The following is a 20369-nucleotide window of genomic DNA, read 5'->3' as shown; positions in this document are numbered from 1 at the left end:
CTCGTTAACCGATTATTAACCGTTAATTGATAAGATTAGTGTGCTGCATGCAGCTGTGCTGTGGTTTTAGTGCCTAACAAGCCACTATCCCAGTGAAAGTCTCCACCTTATCATTTAGTTTAGGATGTCATCTTGGGCTTTGGGAAACACTGATTGACATTTTTCAACATTTTCTGACATTCTAGAAACCAAACAACTAATTGATTAATCTGTTGATTATTTTCTCGATTAATCGACACTGAAAATAATCGTTAGTTGCAGCCCCAATGTTTACTTGTAGTGATGCACACATCTGACTTTTTCTCTCTAGTACCAATTCCGGTACCTACCTGATTTAAATCTGTATAACTCACTGTGAGGGAATTAAAAAATGAGTAAGCGTCCCCCAGTGACTGATAGTGGTAACAATGAATTTGTTTAATGACATTGAGGAAGAAACTGTATTCAAGATCGGCCCCATCACGGCCGACCCCATATTTCACTTAATAAGGTCTGATATTGGTGCAGATACCAACCTGGCAGGAAGGATGGGTGCATCCGTACTTACATCTGTAGTGAAGGCATCTCTGTATGTCAGTACTTGACATACATGAGCACATCTCTGGTAAACACCAGATTTAAACTGGTGCTTTTGTGTGATTCTTTGTGGAGAAACTCAGTTTTACAGATCTGTTGATTAAAGTGGTGGTAGGCAGAATATTTTTTTTGCATCATTGGGTAAAGATTCCATAATAACCTTTCAGCATATTGTAATTCAAGTGTTCTGAGAGAAAACTAGACTTCTGCACCTCCTCGTGGCTCTGATTTCAGGCTTTAAAAAATGCAGCTCGTGACGGGAGACTTTGGCCAATCACAGGTCATTTCAGAGAGAGAGAGAGAGTTCCTATTGGCTGTTCATTCAACGGAGGCTGAGAAAACAACAATTAGGCCTTAAGATGACAATAAAGGCACTGCTCTGCATTACACCGAAGACATTGCAACAGGGGAGTCTTTCCCTCGTACCGATGCCAAACATATTCTCCTCTCTGCCGCTGACTCACATCACGGACTTTCTCTCTTTCTTATCTCAGATTGTTCAGTTCCTTTCCCTCCAACAGATGACTGGTTCAAAAGGCCAGGAGCTCTGCAGAGACTGCGCATGACTTCTGAAGAAAAGCTCTCTTCAGAACAAGAGGGGATGCATGTGTGTGTGTGTGTGTGTGTGTGTGTGTGTGTGTGTGTGTGTGCGTGCAACACAAATAGGCAGACAAGCTGTGCTAACAAGAATGTGGATTGTGTGTGCACAGAGATGTGACACACGGTGAGAGAGTTGCAGCGCAAACAATGTTTTGTTAGGAACTGGAACTATTTCTGCTCTATGTGGGAGGACGGCAGCAACACAGCTTCTCAAGAGCCAGGCCAGCAGCAACCCTTTGTTTTATTGGCAGACAACACAACAGCATTGGCATGCAATATAGTGGGGTGAATATGATTTTTATGGGTATGGATATGCAAATCTTTCTTCCCCCTCCTCCCTAAACTGCAATGCACAGAACACAATCAGTCATGAATGTAGCACTTTTAACTTAAGCCAGATTAAAAAAACAACCCCGAAAACAACTCCGCTGATACCTGAAAGTATTTAGTTCTTCTTGCATTGATTCCTGTTTCCATTTCCTGTGTAATGGACTTGCCAGTAATGAGTACCCACAGTGATCTGATCCGAACTGACAGGTCTCCGTATTATCACTTGCTGCGAGCTCGGTGGGAAATGGAGCCTGCATGGTACAACTAAATATAGGTCCAGGTGGAAGGACAGAACCTTGAGCTCTCCTTTGTGTTACGATGGAGGGGGGCAGATATGGAAATAGTTGCAGTTTCGAATCGGACTGCAGAGAAAACTTATGCACTACCCGGAACACCGTGTAACATTTTGGTAGATTTATTAGCAGAAATGGAATATAATATTCATCACTATGTTTTCATTAGTGTATAATCGGCTGCAACTGAGAATCGTGAAAACGTGGGTCCAATCAGGTGCCTATAGTGTATAGTGGTAGCCCATCAAGCGGCCAATGCTGGGAATCGAGGCAATCCTGTGCGTCCAAAGACACCCCCTGTGTACACGATCCATCAGAGTGCAAAACTGTGATACCACCAGCCGCTGTCTGACTTCCGTTGCTCCTAAAGTATAGTTTTTATGGTAAGGATGACCTCTGAGCGAGACGTATGGCGTTACCACGGTTTTGCAATCGGCGGCTCACGTTTACCAAAGTCTTGGAAAGGGAGGAGTGAGCGGAGGGGTACTCAGGTGATTGCAATGTGCAACCACACCACTAGATGCCGCCAAATCCTCCACACTGTATACCTTTTAACAAAGTAATTTCACTTCAGTTTTTGCTTCTTTTTTGGTCTAATTATTGTAGTTCTTCATAACTTCATAGCAGCACTATTTATGTTGACATTTGTTTTTACTGCTTAAACGGCCTTTTTGTAACTTTTTACACGTATAAATCTACTGGGTCGGTTTCCCATGCGCGCTCGCATATGCACGCTCACGTGTGGCTGGAGTCTCTGCTCCGCTGCCTGCCTGGCTTCACTCACACACCGCGTGCGTTCTCGCTGTCTCGCTCCACCTCACGTTCATGCGCGCTCACTCCACACTGCAGAACAGTTAGTATATCTAGTGAATGTACAGTGGACGTTTGTGTAGAAATAACTGCTGCAGCTCCTCCAGACCAACAGAGGTTTCCCGTGTCTTGTGAAGTGACGGGGCTCCGCAGCGAGAAACGTTATGGTCTCTGACCGGGTGCCGTGTCTCCCTCCTGCTGCGGTCGGAGACGATAACGTTTCTCCTCCTGTTTCAGCCCCGGAGGCTGAAGCAAGAAAAGCCAACACTAGGATCAGCATTGATTCATGGAGAGTCCTCCGTCTGGTCAGCTAACATTACTGCCAAGCAGGTGAAATATAGAGTGATATTGTGGTTTTAGCTGACGTGTCTCGCCTCACTGTTTTAAGCGATGCTCGTTCATGTCTATTTAGAGTGAGCACAAGCGCAAGTAACAGGACGCTGATTTTCGTTGACTTAACGGCTACAGGTGTCGCTATTAACAAGCATTTCTGAATCTTACAAACAGTCCCTTTAAAGGACGTCTAATCCATTTTCCCATTTTTTTTTCCGTTTAAAATTTTTTTTTTGGTGGGGGGGAGTTTTTCATCATCCGATGAGAAGGGTCATACTGTAAAGAACAGAGGGTGTCACATCCTGTACAGCTTGTAAAGCCCACCTAAGGCAAATTTATGATTTGTGATATAATAAAATGGACTTTGACTAATCCTTCCCGTCTCTGATTCCCCCATGCATGCATAAACGCGCCTCAGTCCTAAATACCTCCAATAGATTGAGGACTATTGGTGGGTATTGGTGGGTATAGATGTGAGTGTTCTAGCTGTGGGTTATGACTCTGCCACTCTGAAAGGCAAACTGAACCTCCCACATCGCTGCCGTCCACAGTTTCCTCCACATCAGCTGAACCCTGCCTGCTCTCTGTCTGCACCCACACGGTCTCTTCATTATTCTAGCAAATCACTTGATATCCTTGAACACGTTGTACGCCTCTCTCTCTCTCTCTCTCTCTCTCCCCATCTCTCTCTCTCTGCGTCTCTCTCCTCTTCATTATTCTGCACCTGTCAACAGCGGACGCCGGCGCGCTCTCGCTCCTCTTCCTCCTCTTCCTCCTCTCTCTTCCCCTCTTTATTTTATTTTTTTTATTTACCGTCATGACTTCTGGAAAAGACGCGAGCGGGCCGGTGAAAGCAGCTCAACAGCAGCAGCAGGAGGAGCAGGTAGGAACCAGACTTCAGGACTTCAGACGCGCTGTTGTTTCCTTTTGCGCTCATATAATATAATAATATTCTGTGCGCATTTGGCGACGTTATCTCTCCTAACGAGCGCGCCTGTGTGTGTGTGTGTGTGTGTGTGTGTGTGTGTGTTGGAGCAGAGGAGAAAACAGCTGATTTTAACAAGATAACCAAAATATTCAACACAGCTTCTTTTTTTTTTTTTTATCTCTGTTTCTGTTTGACTTTTTTGGCTATAGAAATGGTTGCAGTTTGAATGTATATGCACCAACTTCTAAACTTCTGCCTGAATATTTAATGAGCTCCTGTTGTAACCTCAGCCCACAGGTGTATAGCATCTATATCATAACACATAATGTGTGGTGTCAATTTGACTTTGTGAGAGAACAGCTTCTGCATGGTCCTTTTTTTTTTTTTTTTTAGTTTGGTTTTAGGGACAAAATCTCGTTTTTGGATCTGAAACAAAAGATAAAAGTTCACACAGCCAGACGAATAATGTTTATGTGTGTGTGTGTATATGTGTGTGTGTGTGTGCAGCAGAGAAAACAGCAGATTTTAACAAGATAACCAAAACATTCAACACAGCTTTCATTGAATGTATATGCACCAACTTCTAAACTTCTGCCTAAATATTTAATTAGCTCCTGTTGTAACCTCAGTCCACAGGTGTATAGCATCTATACAGTAGAAAATTACAGTATTATCATTCAATTATATTGCATAGTGCTTTGAGATCACATAACTAATTGTTTTTGTTGGCTCTGCTCTAATTGCTTAATTATTCCTGTCTATTCTGAGAAGATGAATGTTTTTAATAGAGGATCCGTTTAGCGGCATTTGAATGTACTATTAGCTCCTGCTATTTTTTTCGTTTTTATGTCTAATTTAATGTAAATTCTTGTAGATACAGTATGTGTGTGTTTCTGCAAGGTTTTTATCCACTCTACTGACTTTGGTGAGCCCCTGACTTTTAATCAAACCCCATCATCTGGTCAAAATTTTAATTTGTCCCGTACTTGTGACCAAATACCTGCAAAACAAATGACATTCCCATCAGCCTCAGCTGTCTGTCTTTAGTGCTAATAAGCAAATGTTAGTATGCAAACACACTAATCTAAGATGGTAAACATGATGGTAACAGCCTGTTGTTGGTGTCAATTTGACTTTGTGAGAGAACAGCTTCTGGTCCTCTGATTTAGTTTGGTGTCGGGGACAAAATCTCGTTTTTGGATCTGAAACAAAAGATAAAAGTTTACACAGCCAGAAGAATAATGTTTATGTGTGTGTGTGTGTGTGAGAGAGAAAAGACAAGAGAGTGGGTGTTAATTGCTCTGCATTGTTTTGTGAACTCATTGAGTTTGTGTGTGTGAGGCCATAGGGAACACTGTGAAGTGATGTAATTGGCACTATCCTCTTCATGGGTTTACATAACCGAGCTCCTGGCAGTGGTACCATAATTTAGGTTGAAAGGTGCTTCACAGAAATAAACCCATGTTTGCTCGTATGAAGCGAGAACATCTTGACAATAAATCTAGTTGCATAACAGGCGTTGATTGTTAAGTATTTGGCTCTTTTACGGTACATTTTCTGCATTGAATTAAAAAAAAAAAGGTCTGTTTCATCAGTTGAGTTGAAGGTTCTGCACGGTACAGAATTGATGCATGAGCAGGATATTATTAAATGAAGTTTTCTCAATGTGGGAAAGATTTGAAGAACCTCACCTGCATTTTAGTGTTTCTCGTTTCCTTGTGCACTTTCTCAGCTGCGTGAAGATCTCTTTCTTGTGTCTAGAATGCAGCCAACACCTTTTGAATATTTTAAGTGTAAAGTGTTTATTTTTTTGGCGTCCTATTCATACATTTATGAAAGCGGGGAGTGCAGTCGACAGCAGCGCAGCAGATCATGTTTTAACAGAAAGAAAGGGAAGCATGAGCAACTTTTGAAGGTTGAGAGGAAATCGGATGTCAGACTTCGGAAAAAGGAAGCTCACAGAGCGTCTGTACATGTCATAATACCCAGTTATCCTTATGCACATGCAGCAATCATTTCACCTTTGACAACGAAAAGGAAAGATGCATCTTTATTCGCTCGGGCCTCGACTTCTTTTCTCTTTTTCAGTGTGCAGACGTTGTACAAACAACACTATTTCCTGTTGGTGGATGGGGAGCTCGGAAAATATACCCAACCTCCCCCTCATCAGTGACGCCGCCGTAGCTTCAACAGTGACCTTGCTCGTTGGCAATATCAGTTTCAAATGCAAATGCCAGCCTGTGCGTGTACTCTTTAATGATGCGAAGACGGAGGCGCAGAGACAAGAATATCAGAGCACAGGAAGTGCCGTGCAGCTGTAGAAGCACATCTGAGAATTGAACTCTGGACTGCAACATCACTGGTGCTGACAGGGGAGGTTTTAATGCAGCTGGGCGATGTGTTGCACCTGGCTCCTCTTTATCCACAGCTCGAATCTGAGAATATAAGCTCTCTTATCTTCTTCTCCATTTAAAATTCTGCTGTCTTCATTAGAGCACAGGCTCAGCAAATGCACCTCCGTATTCTTTATCTGATACGGCATCACTGTCAGTCTCTTTTGTTGAGCACCGCTGCAAACAGACCCTCACATTGTTGCTGATCGTGATGCTTTAAGGGCGTACAGAAAATTGCCAACACATTGTTGCTCTCACTCAGTTTGCTGTTTATGATTCCATTATTATACTCGCTGCTTTTCAACTCCAGGTCATTGTCTTGTTCAAGGTATACATTCACTTTTATGGTATCACATTTCTCCAGCAGCAGACGTACCGTCATTTAAAACACAAGCACCTATCCAGACTGAGGGGGGATCAAAGGTGACCCATGCAATATAAGAAGACCTGTTGTATAATGGATAAGATGGGTAGACTCTGCCGTGATTAAATTCAGTGTGAATGTCCCCCTGAAACTTTCATCATTCTAGATGCACTTGGTGTGCACATAATTATTCTGAAAGGATAATAGGTCTCTTATCTTTCCTTTTTCTCAAAATGGATTTAATTTTCAGGGACATTTTTAGGGAATCTTAAAAAAAAAGAAAGAGACAAAACAGCCGCGAGGGTTACATCCAGCTGATCCATTCTTGAGTGATTCAACTTCAGTCATGTTGTTGTGTGCTTCAGTTCTTCTGATGATTAAAAGATACTGAGCCAGTTTTGTCCAGAGGCAGGCGGTAATTCATATCCTCTGAGAAAACACTTCTTTCCCTCAGTCTTCATGCCTTTTTCCTGTTGAGTCGGCAGACGCTAACACTGCCTCGTTTTTACTTTTCTCCTGTCTCTCCCAGTTTCACACGCTCAGTACGACATGTTATTAATTCGTACAATGACCAATGAAGAGACACACAAAGCCCAGAAAACATCTACTGATAACTCCACATTTGGTATTTTTTGTCACAATGACGCACTTTTCCCACTTTTTTAGATCTCTTCCTGCAGATTCTCACTTCTAATCTCTGAAGAAAACACTCAAATAGTTATTTATTCTATACCAGAGGTTTTCAAAGTGGGAGGCGGGCCTCCCCAGAGGGGCTCCAAACAGTTTCAGGGGAGGCTCAGTGAATGGAAGTGAAAAAATATTAGTTATCAAAAGGAGGTCACATAGAATAGCCTAAATGTGTGTGATTTGGTAAAAGAGATAGTTAAGAGATACAGTAGTTTTGGGGAATTTTACTCTTTTTGATGAATGCCCAGTGGGCAACCTCCGGGTATGAAAAGTGAAGCCGAGTTCCTTAGACTTGCATTCTATCTAATATCCAGCAGGGGGCGACTCCTCTGGTTGCAAAAAGAAGTCTGATTGTATAGAAGTCTATGAGAAAATGACCCTACTTCTCACTTGATTTATTACCTCAGTAAACATTGTAAACATGAGTTTATGGTCTCAATCGCTAGTTTCAAGTCTTCTTCAATACAGCTTGATGTTCAATCAGTAAATTATGGTCCCATATAGAGTCAAATAGACAATAAAGCAGGGGATGCTTTAGGGCGTGGTTTATGATTGACAGGTCGCTACCACGACGTTGTCGGATCTAGGAGTTGTCCGTGTTTCCGTCTTACAACTTTAACCCTTTCACAGTGTGTTTTCAGTTCATGAAAGTTGATATTAATATTTTGGTCACCTAAAAATGTCTTAATCTGCGTTCGGTTGTCTTAATAGCGACGGCCAAAATGCCAAACTCGAGGCTTCAAAACGGCGGTCCAGAAACCAATGGGTGACATAACGGTGACTACGTCCACTTCTTAAATACAGTTTGTGAATGCCTTAGGACAGACCTTTTTATATGTATTTGTTGTAGTCTGAAGATATGTCAGACAGCATTATTAGACCACCTTGGCTCAATTGTTGAGTGTCTATGAGATCAAATAACATCATGATCCCACAGGCATCCAGGAATTGAGCAAAGGGGTGAGGAAGCGCCTTTTTCCAAGCTTTGTCTGATGGAAGGCCACAGTCTCAGACTTTGAAAACCGCTGTTCTACACAGATTGGGATGGATTTCCTCCCCATCTGTTTTGTGGATTCTTTTATACGATTACCTTCAGGAAGGGTCGCCCAGGAAATCAACACACTTTCAATTGTGGCAACACACTGAGCCTCACCATAGTAACTCTTTAGCAAATACACTAAACCGCTTTGCTATGGTTTCCTTTGTTGGGATAACATTACAGATGGAAATTTAGAGTTGCCAATCCACAGGCTTATGCAAGTGTGTGTGTGAGTCAACGCTCATGCTGCAAATGTTATGGCAATATTAGAGAAATTTGGAATTTGTTAGTGACTCAAAAACTTGCTTCTGTTGTGGAAGATAAAGACTCTTATTGGAAGAGAAACTCTTCATCCATCACCCCCACCTGCGGCTCAATGTTGGAGGACAGTTATGCTGCACAAAATGAGCAACAGGCTTTGGAAAACATTTTGTTGTCATGCCACAGTAGAAAATTACAGTATTATCATTAAATTATATTGCATAGTGCTTTGAGATCACATAACTAATTGTTTTTGTTGGCTCTGCTCTAATTGCTTAATTATTCCTGTGTATTCTGAGAAGATGAATGTTTTTAATAGAGGATCCGTTTAGCGGCATTTGAATGTGCTATTAGCTCCTATTTTTTAATTTTTATGTCTAATTGAATGCAAATTCTTGTAGATACAGTATGCGTGTGTTTCTTTATGTTTTTAGCCACGCTACTGACTTTGGTGATCCCCTGACTTTTAATCAAACCCCATCATCAGGTCAAAATGTTAATTTAATTTTTTGGGTTTGGCTCTACTATGTTTGCTGTTATAAATACTGTGTGTTGTACTATATGTTGTTGTATGTCCTGTGAGTTTTTTATAGATTTGTGTCAGTTTGTACATGTTAAAGGTGCTATTGATAACATTGATAACATTCAGCCACTAGATGCCGCATTCTCCCTCGCCCGTTCCATTGCATTCACTTCACAACAAGTGGTTGCCAGTTCATTGTACAACCGGCATATTTTATGGTCGACTGGTGACAACACGTTAGTAAAGGTTATAAGGACTGTGGCTGTTGGTAGTTGTTGTTGGTTTTGTTTAAATATGCTGAATTGTGATTTTATGGGTTACTGTTGTTTGGATGATTAAGTTAAGACCGGTAATATGTGCTAACATCGGTTGTCACTTGCTGCCATGGTAAATTAATTTATCCTGCAGCCTGATGGAGACACCAGTGTCAGTGTGGTCAGTCATGGCAGAGGCAGCCTCCTTTTAACGCTGAGCACTTGGGTTGGTACCAGAGTGAAGCCGGATGCTTACCCTCAAACTGAGCCTTTTATTTGTTTTTTTCCAACACTAACTGGCAACTTGATCGCTGACGACACAGAGATAAAAAAGAAATACCAGCGTTGTTATACTATTGGCTCACAAGCCTTGTTAGAAGTGGGAACCAAATGTCAGATATCTTCCACAGAGATAAACAAAACATTATATATATTTTTTTAAATGATTAATTCACAATCTTTAATTTTTTAGGAATAGCCATACTTTTATTTTGCACCTTTCTAAAAGCTCTGTGGATGTATTATTATTTTTTTTTTTAATATTCGTCTACATAAAAATGTCATCAATAAGACCTTTAATGTGTCCACTTTACTGCATAAAATGTTCCTGTTTTAAGTCCTACTAAAAGACATCCAGATACTCATGAGAGATAGCCAGGTCCCACTAGTTTCAAGTCCAATTGTAGATAAGTACACACACATACAGACGAATACACACACACTTTAAGATACAGTATACGATAGATCCATCTGAGCGCCTCCCTCTCCAGTCTGGTAATGTATCCATTCTGACAATAAGACGAGTGCGGCACTTCTGGAATTTTTGAATGAGACACGCTGACTGGGTGTAATTTAATTTAACATTGTCAACGTACAGAATACTGTAGCTGACTGGAAGAATTTAAGTGTCTTAGCCATGAAAGAGAAGAAGCATCTCATCAGATATTGAATAATTGATTCCCAGGTGAAATCAGATAATGGCATAAAAGGCAGCGGTCTAAATCATTTAATATTCTTTTGACTTGTTGTGAAAGAACAACATAATGCACTTCTTCTTACTTACCTCATCAATATATTAGTGGTGCAACCAGTAAATCTACTGCAACCACCATCACTACCACCACCACCACTACTATTACTATTCATTCAAAAAAGTGCATACATTTTTAGGAAGTATATGTTTAAAGCTGCACTATTTTTATATTAACAATGGGTCAAACTATGTGTTGGGTGGAAGGAGATTCTTGTAGTAAGAAATCCACAGATAATTATTATCCAACTCTCCAAATCCCCTCAGCTCTGTGGAGAGTTTTAGCATCAAACAGCAGACACACAAAGTTAGTGACTAGCTGGAAAACACAGCGGAGCGTTTAGCAGCTTAAGAGCCAGATGCTTTCCTCAGGAATTATTGAAAACCAAAACACAGCTAGAGGGAGAGTGAATATTTGACTTAAATTCACAAACACAACTCCATCTGAATGCTAATGTCACTTTGTGTCTGCTGGATGTGTAAATAAGTAACTGTTTGCTAACATGTTCATCCTATCAACTTTATAGAGTCATAATATGTCAGGGTTGTGTTTTCAACCAAAGAATCAATTAATACTAAACTTTTGATTTCCCTTCAATTAATTATAACATGTATAGAGCTGGACTTTCCTAACACCAAGAACTTGCTAAACTTGGATTAGGAAAGATTGTTGTGTGATTAGCTGCAATTCTATTCATGTATTTTATGTGCATTTTGAAGTATCGCATTAGAAAAGCTGTATGGAAAAGGCAAAATGCGATAAAACTTCAATTGCGAAATAAGTTTTTAACCTCACTTGGTGTTTTTTTAACCTTGCACGGAAGCTGGATTCTCGCAATGTGACATGAAATTCCACCTTGTCATGCTTCAAGTAATGTGTTTGTGTGGAACAGACCAATCAGCGTCCTGTTTTAGGAGCTGCAGTTACAGCGTGGCTTGGGTGTATGTGAAACGACACAGAGAGGCGACTGTTCGTTCTAACAACAATAGCAGCTCCTAAAGAGGTTGATGCTGCAATAGCATCAGTTATATTAGAACGGGAGAGAATTTTCTTATTTGAAAGAAGAGAAAAGTATTGAACGTGTAAAGTACGGCGATGTTTTTTACATCGATGTTTTTGCCTTCAGTTAGTTTCGCTTTCGTTAGTTTGATTGACAGATGGTTCATCCAATCACCTGCCAAGTATTTTTTTGAAAGTGCCTGCCCTTTTCCAAACAGTTTCTAATCACGGCTTGTTTCCGTATTACAACTTTTTTTTAAGCAAAGGGGTGAGGAGCTGCCTTTTTCCAAGCTTTGTCTGATGGAAAGGCCAGTCTCAGACTTTGAAAACCGCTGTTCTACACAGATTGGGATGGATTTCCTCCCCATCTGTTTTGTGGATTCTTTTATATGATTAACTTCAGGAAAGGTCGCCTAGGAAATCAACACACTTTCAATTGTGGCAGCACACTGAGCCTCACCATAGTAACTCTTTAGCAAATACACTAAACCACTTTGCTATGGTTTCCTTTGTTGGGATAACATTACAGATGGAAATTTAGAGTTGCCAATCCACAGGGTTATGCATGTGTGTGTGTCAACATCAAAGGGTTTCTAATCACGGCTTATCAGATGGTTCTGTGGAACATACCATCTGACAGGGTCAGGTAAGTGGTTTTTGCCTTTGTCGAAAAAGAGTTGATGCACTAAGTGGGTTATTGTGACGGAGTAGCCGTCACTGACTGTGGGCAGCGCACACACATCACCTCAGGCCACACACACCAACATTTCTCCGCTGCGCCGCAGACACACACACGCCAAACATTTCTCCGCTCCCTTCCTGATTCACTCCGTAGTTAAACACATCGCGACATATCCCTCTCCCCTAAACTGTTTATCAGTAGTGCGACCAAAGGTGCACACTTGGTTGTTCTGCTGTTTCCTATACGCATACATTACACAAACATTATTTTCACTCGCCAGTTGCTGAAACGCTGCCTGTCCATCCTGCCATGTCCCATTCATGGGATTGACGAGCAAACAGGGCCGTAACAAATCCCCCCGTTATAAAGGGTGCCCTCGCGCGTTTTGAGAGCATGTGATCAGTTTAAATATGTTTAAACTTTGAAATTGTGATTATGTTGCAAATTAACTTGTTTTGGTTGGGGGGGGAATGTTTAGACAGAGATATATCATTTATATGTGGGATATGCCTGGGTTGAAGGGACTATGGAGATCAGTTATGATGAAAGATGATGTTAATTGTTATTTCTGTGTAAAGAATACGCCCAGGGGAGGGGCTATTGGTATAAAAGGGGGTCATCTTGGCCACCTGGGGGAGTCTGGTCTGGAAGTGTTGACAGAGAAGGTCACACTCAGACACTCAGGAAGGTAAAATATAGATTGTAGTTGGATTGTTTTTGCCTGTTCTGAAAGAACTCAAGGAGTTAGTAAGGAATTTGATTTCCGTACTATTTACTGTTTTGTACAAAGCTTATTTTCTATTTTGCACTTTTTGTAAATAGCCACAATGATTGCACTTTGGGAGGCCGGCAGAATAAAAAGGGGATGAATACAACGTTTTCCGACTACGCCAGTGTTTTTATGTTGCACGGAGTTTTTGACGTAGAACCCCGCGACAGTTATGGAAACGACTTGCCGAATAAGTTCTAACTCATTTACTGTAACTCACATGACTGATCAGCTGTTTCTGCTGTCGGTGTCTTCTTGGATATTCCCATAACATGCGAATGCTTGTCTTGTTTCCGTACAGCATGAAACACGACCAATACTAGCTGACAAGAAAGACAATTAAAAAATTTAAACTTGCACAATTGAAACAGATTCCTGAAGACCACTCTCCATTTTTCTCTCGTACGTGGGTTAGATAGATGTCCAAGTCGACATGTTTTCTACTTCTTCTACTCTGTTTACTGGCGGGTTACAGCCATGCGTAGCCTATAGCGCCAACTTCTGACCAAACTACGCTGTAGCCGAGTTTATTCGCTCCTAACCAGTTGATGGAAACGCACCTGAACAGTGGCGGCTGGTGGATTTTTTTTTGGGTAGGGCCAATCAATTTCAACAAACATCCTAGTACGATTCAATGCAAAAAAAGGTATCAAAAACGCATTACTACTTTGCAGTTACATTTTTATCATTTATTCCAACACTGACCTTATGTCAGTGTTGGAATAAATGATAAAAATCTTATTCATACAATTCAGTATGTTAATATAACATACGACAGATCATTTATAAAGGAACTTTGCTCTTCTGTCCTTCTGAGTGGCAAACCTCTCAATGACCTTCTTATTGAAGTCAGGCATGTTCCTGACAAGTTTCTTCTCCATGGAGAGCATAGCCAGAGCATTAAGGCGATCCTGTGTCATGGTGTTTCTCAGGAAGGTCTTGATCCTCTTCAATGTAGAGAAGCACCTCTCGGATTCAGCTGTTGTCATGGGTGTGGTGATGAGGATGCTGAGGAGACTGACAGTCTCTGTGAAGGTGCTCTGAAGGTTGTTCTCCATGAAAAGCTGGTACATGGGCACTGCACCACTGCAAGCCTTGAACTCACTGTTCTCATAGATATGGGACAGTTCTGTTTTGAGCTTGTCCTGGTTCAACATGGGGTAAGCCTGCACTGTTGTTTCAAGCACCGACTCAGGGAACGTCTCACTGTGTTGTGGGAACAACTCTCCATGCAACAGTGTTGCGCTGACGAGGTGCTGGGTGAAGGAGAACCGCTCCTTAGCTTGCATCAGGATAGTATCACATACCTGTAAAAGATAAAATCAACTTAAATTTGCAATAAAGCTATTTTGATGAAAGTGATTCTGATTGAACACATGCTTATGTCCAAGTCAAGTATTTCAAAAATACAATGTATGTAAAATCTTATAAATAACTTTAGATGATGGGAAATTATAACTACATCATCAAACTGTATCAGATGGTCAGTTACCAACGTGTCCTCCCCTTTTCAGGAGACAATCGACTATGTTATTGAATATTTGACTACTTCCTGTAATTAGCATGTGCTGTGCATACACACCCACATAGTATATGCATGTGTGTATAAAGTATTTATATTGACAACTACATCACAACTTACCTCTGTAGCCAGCCTCTGTAGCTCTCCTGGTCCCAGCATCCTGCGCTTTCTGGGCTGCTGGTCAGATCCACTGTCCGCACACAGAGAGGAAATGGAGGCCCTGGTCCAAAAAATTAAGTTTAAGTTGCTAACTTGCCATCTTCAAAAACAACTAGGCCTCTTCTAGAAATTGACTTGGTGGACACCTGAATAAGCATGTTATTGCAAATTGTGTTTAATAACTAACTGCATTCTTTTTCCTTTTAAAATATTTAAACAAATATTGTGATGTTTTCTATCATAATCATTCACTTTGATGACTAAGCCCATTTAGGGTTTTACAGATTGTTGGACATGAGCAACTCATCTTTCTAACAACAACAGTTTTATCAGCTAGTAGTAAATATAGTTATTTACCTGATTTTTGGAATGCTGTCTGTGAACCTCTGGACAAGTCCTTTGATGAAGACAGGGTCGATGTTCCTGTTCTGCAGCTGGTTGAACAGCACGTCCACATTTGGCATGATCTTGTGGAACAATGCCAGGAAAAAACAGAAAGTCTCGTCTTCAAGCAGCCTCACATAGCTCCCGGCCTCTCTGACAGTTGTGGGATCAAATTCCGCAGAGTCTATGATGGTCTGGAAACACTTCAGGAGGTCATCCTTGTGCTCGTACACAGTGTTTACAACGCGACTCTGGAAGTTCCACCGTGTTACGCAGGCTCGAGGAAGTCTATGCGCTACCACCTGGTCCAGCACGGTGGTTCGCTTGGGTGACCTGGAGAAGAAGGCAGAGAATCCACCAAGCTCAGAAAAGAAAGTGTGGATCCTGGGGATGCGTGCTGTTGCCTTTTGCATGATTAGGTTCAGCTGATGCGCGTAGCAGTGGACGTAGTGAGCGTTGTTGTAGACATCCAGTATCTTACGCTGCACACCGCCGGTATCTCCCCTCATGACGGCAGCCCCGTCGTACGCCTGGGCAATAAGTTTGTCTGTTTGTCCGGGTGGGAGTATGGTGCTCAGCCTCTCCATAAGCGCTGTAGCGATGGTGTCAGCGGTCGCGTTCTGGATGGTGATGTACTCGAAGAACCGCTCTTGTACATTACCGCTAGCATCTATGTAGCGTAGCACGAGCACCAGCTGGCAGTGGGTGGAAATGTCCGTCGTCTCGTCCGCTTGAATGGCGATAAAATCCGCGTTTTTGACTTCCTCCAGAATGTAATCCCTTACAACCGACAGCATGCAGTCCAGCAGCTCGTTCTGTACCGTCTTCGACGTGCCTTTGAAAACGCTGGCTGTCTCGAGGTGCTCCTCCAGCACACTGTCGAGGGACGCTACAAAGTCCACAAGTCCCTTGAACACGCCGGGGTTGTCCGAGGAGTCAGTCTCGTCATGCCCACGCAAGGCTAACTCAAAAGCCCCGCAAAACTTGACACAATCAATTATTTTTGATAAAATGTGCCGGTTTTTATCCACCTCCACATTGTGCTTCTTTACCGCAAGCCTGTGTCTTACCGCAAGCATGTGTCCTTCGTCCAGCTGCATTGCAATGTTCACTCTGCCTAGCATAGCTAGCTTCACGGAGTTATCTATGTGCATCCTGGTGTTCTCGTGTTTTCTTATTTTTTCAGACAAGTGTTTCATGTCTCTTACTCCCGTCTCTGCCCATGCTGAATCTGACCCTGTCGACTTAAAAAGCACGCATGGGAAGCAAAATACAGCATTAGCTTGACTGCATCCAGCTAGCCAGGCCTTCCTCGTGTACCAGTCTTTACAGAAGCTCCGCACGTGTGGCTTGCCTTGTACGCCGGTCTGTTGTTTTATGCTGAGTCCAGGAGGTTGATCTGGGCCCAGTTGTTTCACCAGGAGTTTCTCCGCCAAAGTCCTTCTCTCAAACGGGTCTTGGAGGAGAGATTTGATCGAGTTAGGGTTGAGTCTTGCAAGAGTAGCGCTACTAGTGCTTGGCTGTTCCATTGTCATGCCGTTAAAATGGGCTGTGAGAGAAGAGAAGTGGAGAGAAGCGAGAGACGAGAAGACAAGATCACGCGAGAACTGACATGAGCCCTGACGAGAACAGAGAGAGACACACGTGAACGTGCGCGCGCACACCATGGGCCAAATCAGTTTGGCCCTCCCGGAAGTCTTTTTTACGGCGCTGATTGGATGAATTGTATGTCATTCATGCTTGTAATCATATATCTTTAATCAGTGATTGGCTGTACTGCTTATTAGACCCGCCTTCCTTGGGCCAAATCCATTTGGCCCCAGAAAGTGCACGTGCAGCAGAGCAGCTGAGAGGTGCACTAGCAGAGAGTTCAAGGAGGAAAGCAGATATTTGGCGCAGTTATCCTATTTTACAAATATTACGGGTATATTCCATAGGTCAAAAACACACATATTGACAATTTTTATAATTTTTATAATTAATAATTTTATAATTTTTTTTTTTTTTTTTTTTTTTTTTTTTTGGTGGCTCAAGGTGGGTGGGGCCAGGCCCCGTGGCCCTCTATTGGCCGGCCGCCACTGCACCTGAATCACATTTCTATTTTTGTGACATTTCAAAAGTTTGCTTAAAATCCGCTTTACAATATAATGGAAACACGGCTAATGTCTTTCTGTATTGCAGAGCTGATAAAACTCTGCAGAAGGATTTTTATAAGTGCTTCACTACTTGTTAGCTTGTGATGGTCTGTAAGACCAAAGTTTACTTGGAGGTAATGATGTCCCTGAGCTCTTTTATTCCTCTTGTGTTAGACAGCTGTACAGAACACCACTGGAGTCAAAGATGGGTTATCTAACGTTATTCTCAATTTACACATTACGGGAGCAACAGCAACTAAACTCTCCTCTCTTCTTCTGTGCTTTTTCCTTCAGTTCCTCCACTTCGGCACATTGCTTTTACAGAGCAGCCGTGCCTCAATATGACATTTACTATCTCACAGTACTTTTCCACAGTGATTTTAGTCAGACATGTTGATCGATGTGATTTACACTCCGCAGTCTAGAGGTGGCTTGATTCGTGTCTGTCCTCAATTCACAATTTCATGCTTCCTTCTACTTATCAGAGGTGATCTCTTATCAGCAAATACACCCGCAGGTTACAATATCTCAGCTAAACAACATTTTGTGATCTTTGTCTCGCCTCAGTTGAGTGGTAAACCTCACACTCCACATTTTCCGAAGTGGACAAAGACAACTGAATAGACAGAGACAGGCTGAAACCCCACTATCCATGAACCAAAAGCCAGCTGGCATGAATTCTTAATCTCACTCATGAATGCCCATGATTTATTGATGCTGCTCCAGAGGAAAAGTTTACCCCCATGTCCAAAGGCTACTGCTTCACTCTCGAGTTTGACTCGTACTCAGACAGCTACTACATTACAGTGGAGTTGATATATCGTGTGTCAAGTGTCCGGTGTCTTTAGACAGCTGAAGTTTGCTTTTTGTTTCAGATGTCTACAGTATATCCCCTGTGTCGTGTTTGTTAGTTGGCTGATTTTGCGAGCCCCCGGTCACATTTCCCACATGACACTCAGCGGTAATATTAGTCCTTGCTGTACTGCACAACAGCCAGCACCATCTTCACTGCAAAATCTGACTCAAATGACTCTCTTGGTTCCCTTGGAAACCAGGTGCTCAGAGATCAGGAAAGATCCATTTCACACTTCAGCAGCGAGCAGAGACAAAGAGATGGTTAGACAAAGGGAAAGTGGGAGGGAGAGAGGATTAGAGAGTGTGGGGGGGTGGTTATAGAAGATTTCACCTTAAAAGATGCTTCATTCTTATAGCTCCTTTATCTTGAAATAGAATGAAAATAGTAACAAATGGATTGGAAAAAATAGTGTTGCTTCCCCTCGTGGGATTTTTACCCTTTAGAGTCGTCAGCGCCGAAATGCACAGGGTTTGTTTAGATGTGGCGTCTGTAGAGGAGAGGGTGAAAATGGCTCCGGTTCTCATTTATTGATGCAGCTTTTATTGTTATCATCTGTGCGGCATGCATGCCTGCTCTTCACACAGACTAACAGAAGGAGATGGCTTAATGCAGACAGCCAGTAATATCTCGCCGTATCTGAAAATGCTGCCAAAGGTCAAGATTTCCTTTTAGCGCACGGGCGCACTTTTGCCTCGTTAAGAGCTCTACAGAAAGGTCACCATCCAGGGAATACAAAAGTTTACAGCTGCTCAGGTTGTTATTTACTTTAGCACGTCGAGCATCGGGGAAATCAACTGATCTGACGTTAGATTCTGTATACGTCTCTTTAGGGTTTTAATTTGCGCAAAAACAATGGATGTGTTGATGATTTTCATACATTTTTATGTGACATTTTATATGCCTGAGTTTGGAGCTCCCTGCTCATTTGTGGTTGAGTAGGTGGGTGAAATGTTCCACGTTGCACAAAGGGATAAAGCAGTCTGCAGGGATAAAGCAATCACAGCTAAGACACTTTAATAACAGTGGATTGTATGAGAGAACAGTACTATTTTTAAATATACACTGCAATATTCGCTGAGGATTCACATTTAAAATTTCATTTAAAGGGTGTTGACTTTTGCAGCCGCTTGGATTTTGGCGTTGATTTGTTTATACGTGCTTTGGAGTCTATGTCTTGAATGCATAGATTCAGCATGGGAGCAGGTTGTTGGGTCTTAAGACAATAAACAAAGTAATTAATAAAAAGAAAGAAACCTCTAGCTAAATCTACGTACTTGGTAGATACTAGTTGTATAAGGAGGTTTAACCAGTGGAGCTTCCTTGAAATTGAGTGTGTGTTTCATCATAAAAACCTTCCAGAGAGTGTTGACACACCAGATTCATTTTCAGCCTCAATACTTAATGCTTCAACAGATAATTTAGCATGATGGTTGCTCCACATGGCTCTGCACTACTTTTACTTCACCAACCCAGTCTGTGATTATAGTTATTATTATTAATTACGACAGTAGAAGCCTATATGGGCTGCATGGAAATGATCAAAACCAGCCTGAAATTGTGTAGAATTTTATGGTCTTGTAGGATTAAACTCCTCGGTGAAGACAATAAAATACATGCAGACATAAACACAGTGGTGGGCTTTAACTAAGTACATTTACTCAGCTGATGTTTGTAATTACAATTTTGAGGTACTTGTACTTTACTTGAGAATTTCAATTTTATGCTACTTTATACTCCACTATGTTTCAGAGGGAAATATTGTAGCTTTTCACGTCACTACATTTATTTGACAGGTTTAGTGTATAAATGTTATGGTATTATTATAGATGAAGCTACCCAGCAGCATATCAACTAGTTACAATTAACCATTAGACATTAAAGTGATGCTTACACTGGAATGCATCAATAATTATAATCCTTGTAATTACAGTATATAATAAAAGTATATGATATACAGTTCTGAAATGGGACAATCTGCATAATGAGTACTTTTACTCTTGGTGCTTTAGTACATTTTAATGCTAATACTTTTGTACTACTGCTCAAGTAACATTTTTAATGCAGGACTTTGACATGTAACAGAGTACTTCTAAACTGTTGTACTTTTACTTAAGCAAAAGGTCTGAGTACTTCTTCCACCAATGCATGTAGAAACACACACAACACACCATTTTTATGGTTGTTTTACTTCTTACTTTGCATTCAGTCCTTTTGAGAATCAGTGGGTCTTCTGTTTGAATTACATATGTTGTAAAGCAGAGGAAATTATTCACACATTCATTTTAGTAGTTACTGGGAGGTCAAAGTAGACACCGGAGCAGATTTAATTGTGCTGCCAGAAAGGCAGTATCGAGCCAAAGTTGCAGCCTACGAAGATGCAGTCTTACAGTCAGAGGAAACATTTACTGAGTACAGTCAGCAGAAGTGTGGTGAAATTTGTG

The 20369-nt window shown here is 41.6% G+C and overlaps 1 protein-coding gene across 5 annotated transcripts in view; it reads left to right on the top strand.

Annotated features, from left to right (window-relative positions):
• LOC141777254 (A-type potassium channel modulatory protein DPP6-like) overlaps window positions 1-20369 on the top strand; it is a 106027-nt gene that overhangs the window by 48039 nt on the left and 37619 nt on the right. The window contains exon 1 of one of the 5 annotated variants that reach the window (XM_074651343.1): window positions 3625-3825. The exons of the other annotated variants lie outside the window; for them this stretch is intronic. Within the exon in view, the coding sequence (XP_074507444.1) occupies window positions 3760-3825 (66 nt within the window). The 5' untranslated portion in view covers window positions 3625-3759. Of the gene's footprint in view, window positions 1-3624; window positions 3826-20369 lie in introns of those variants that run through there. 5 annotated transcript variants of the gene reach the window in all.

This window comes from Sebastes fasciatus, chromosome 11, assembly GCF_043250625.1.
Source record: "Sebastes fasciatus isolate fSebFas1 chromosome 11, fSebFas1.pri, whole genome shotgun sequence".
In the NCBI taxonomy this organism is placed as follows: Eukaryota; Metazoa; Chordata; class Actinopteri; order Perciformes; family Sebastidae; genus Sebastes; species Sebastes fasciatus.
This window is presented reverse-complemented; position numbering and strand designations above follow the sequence as displayed.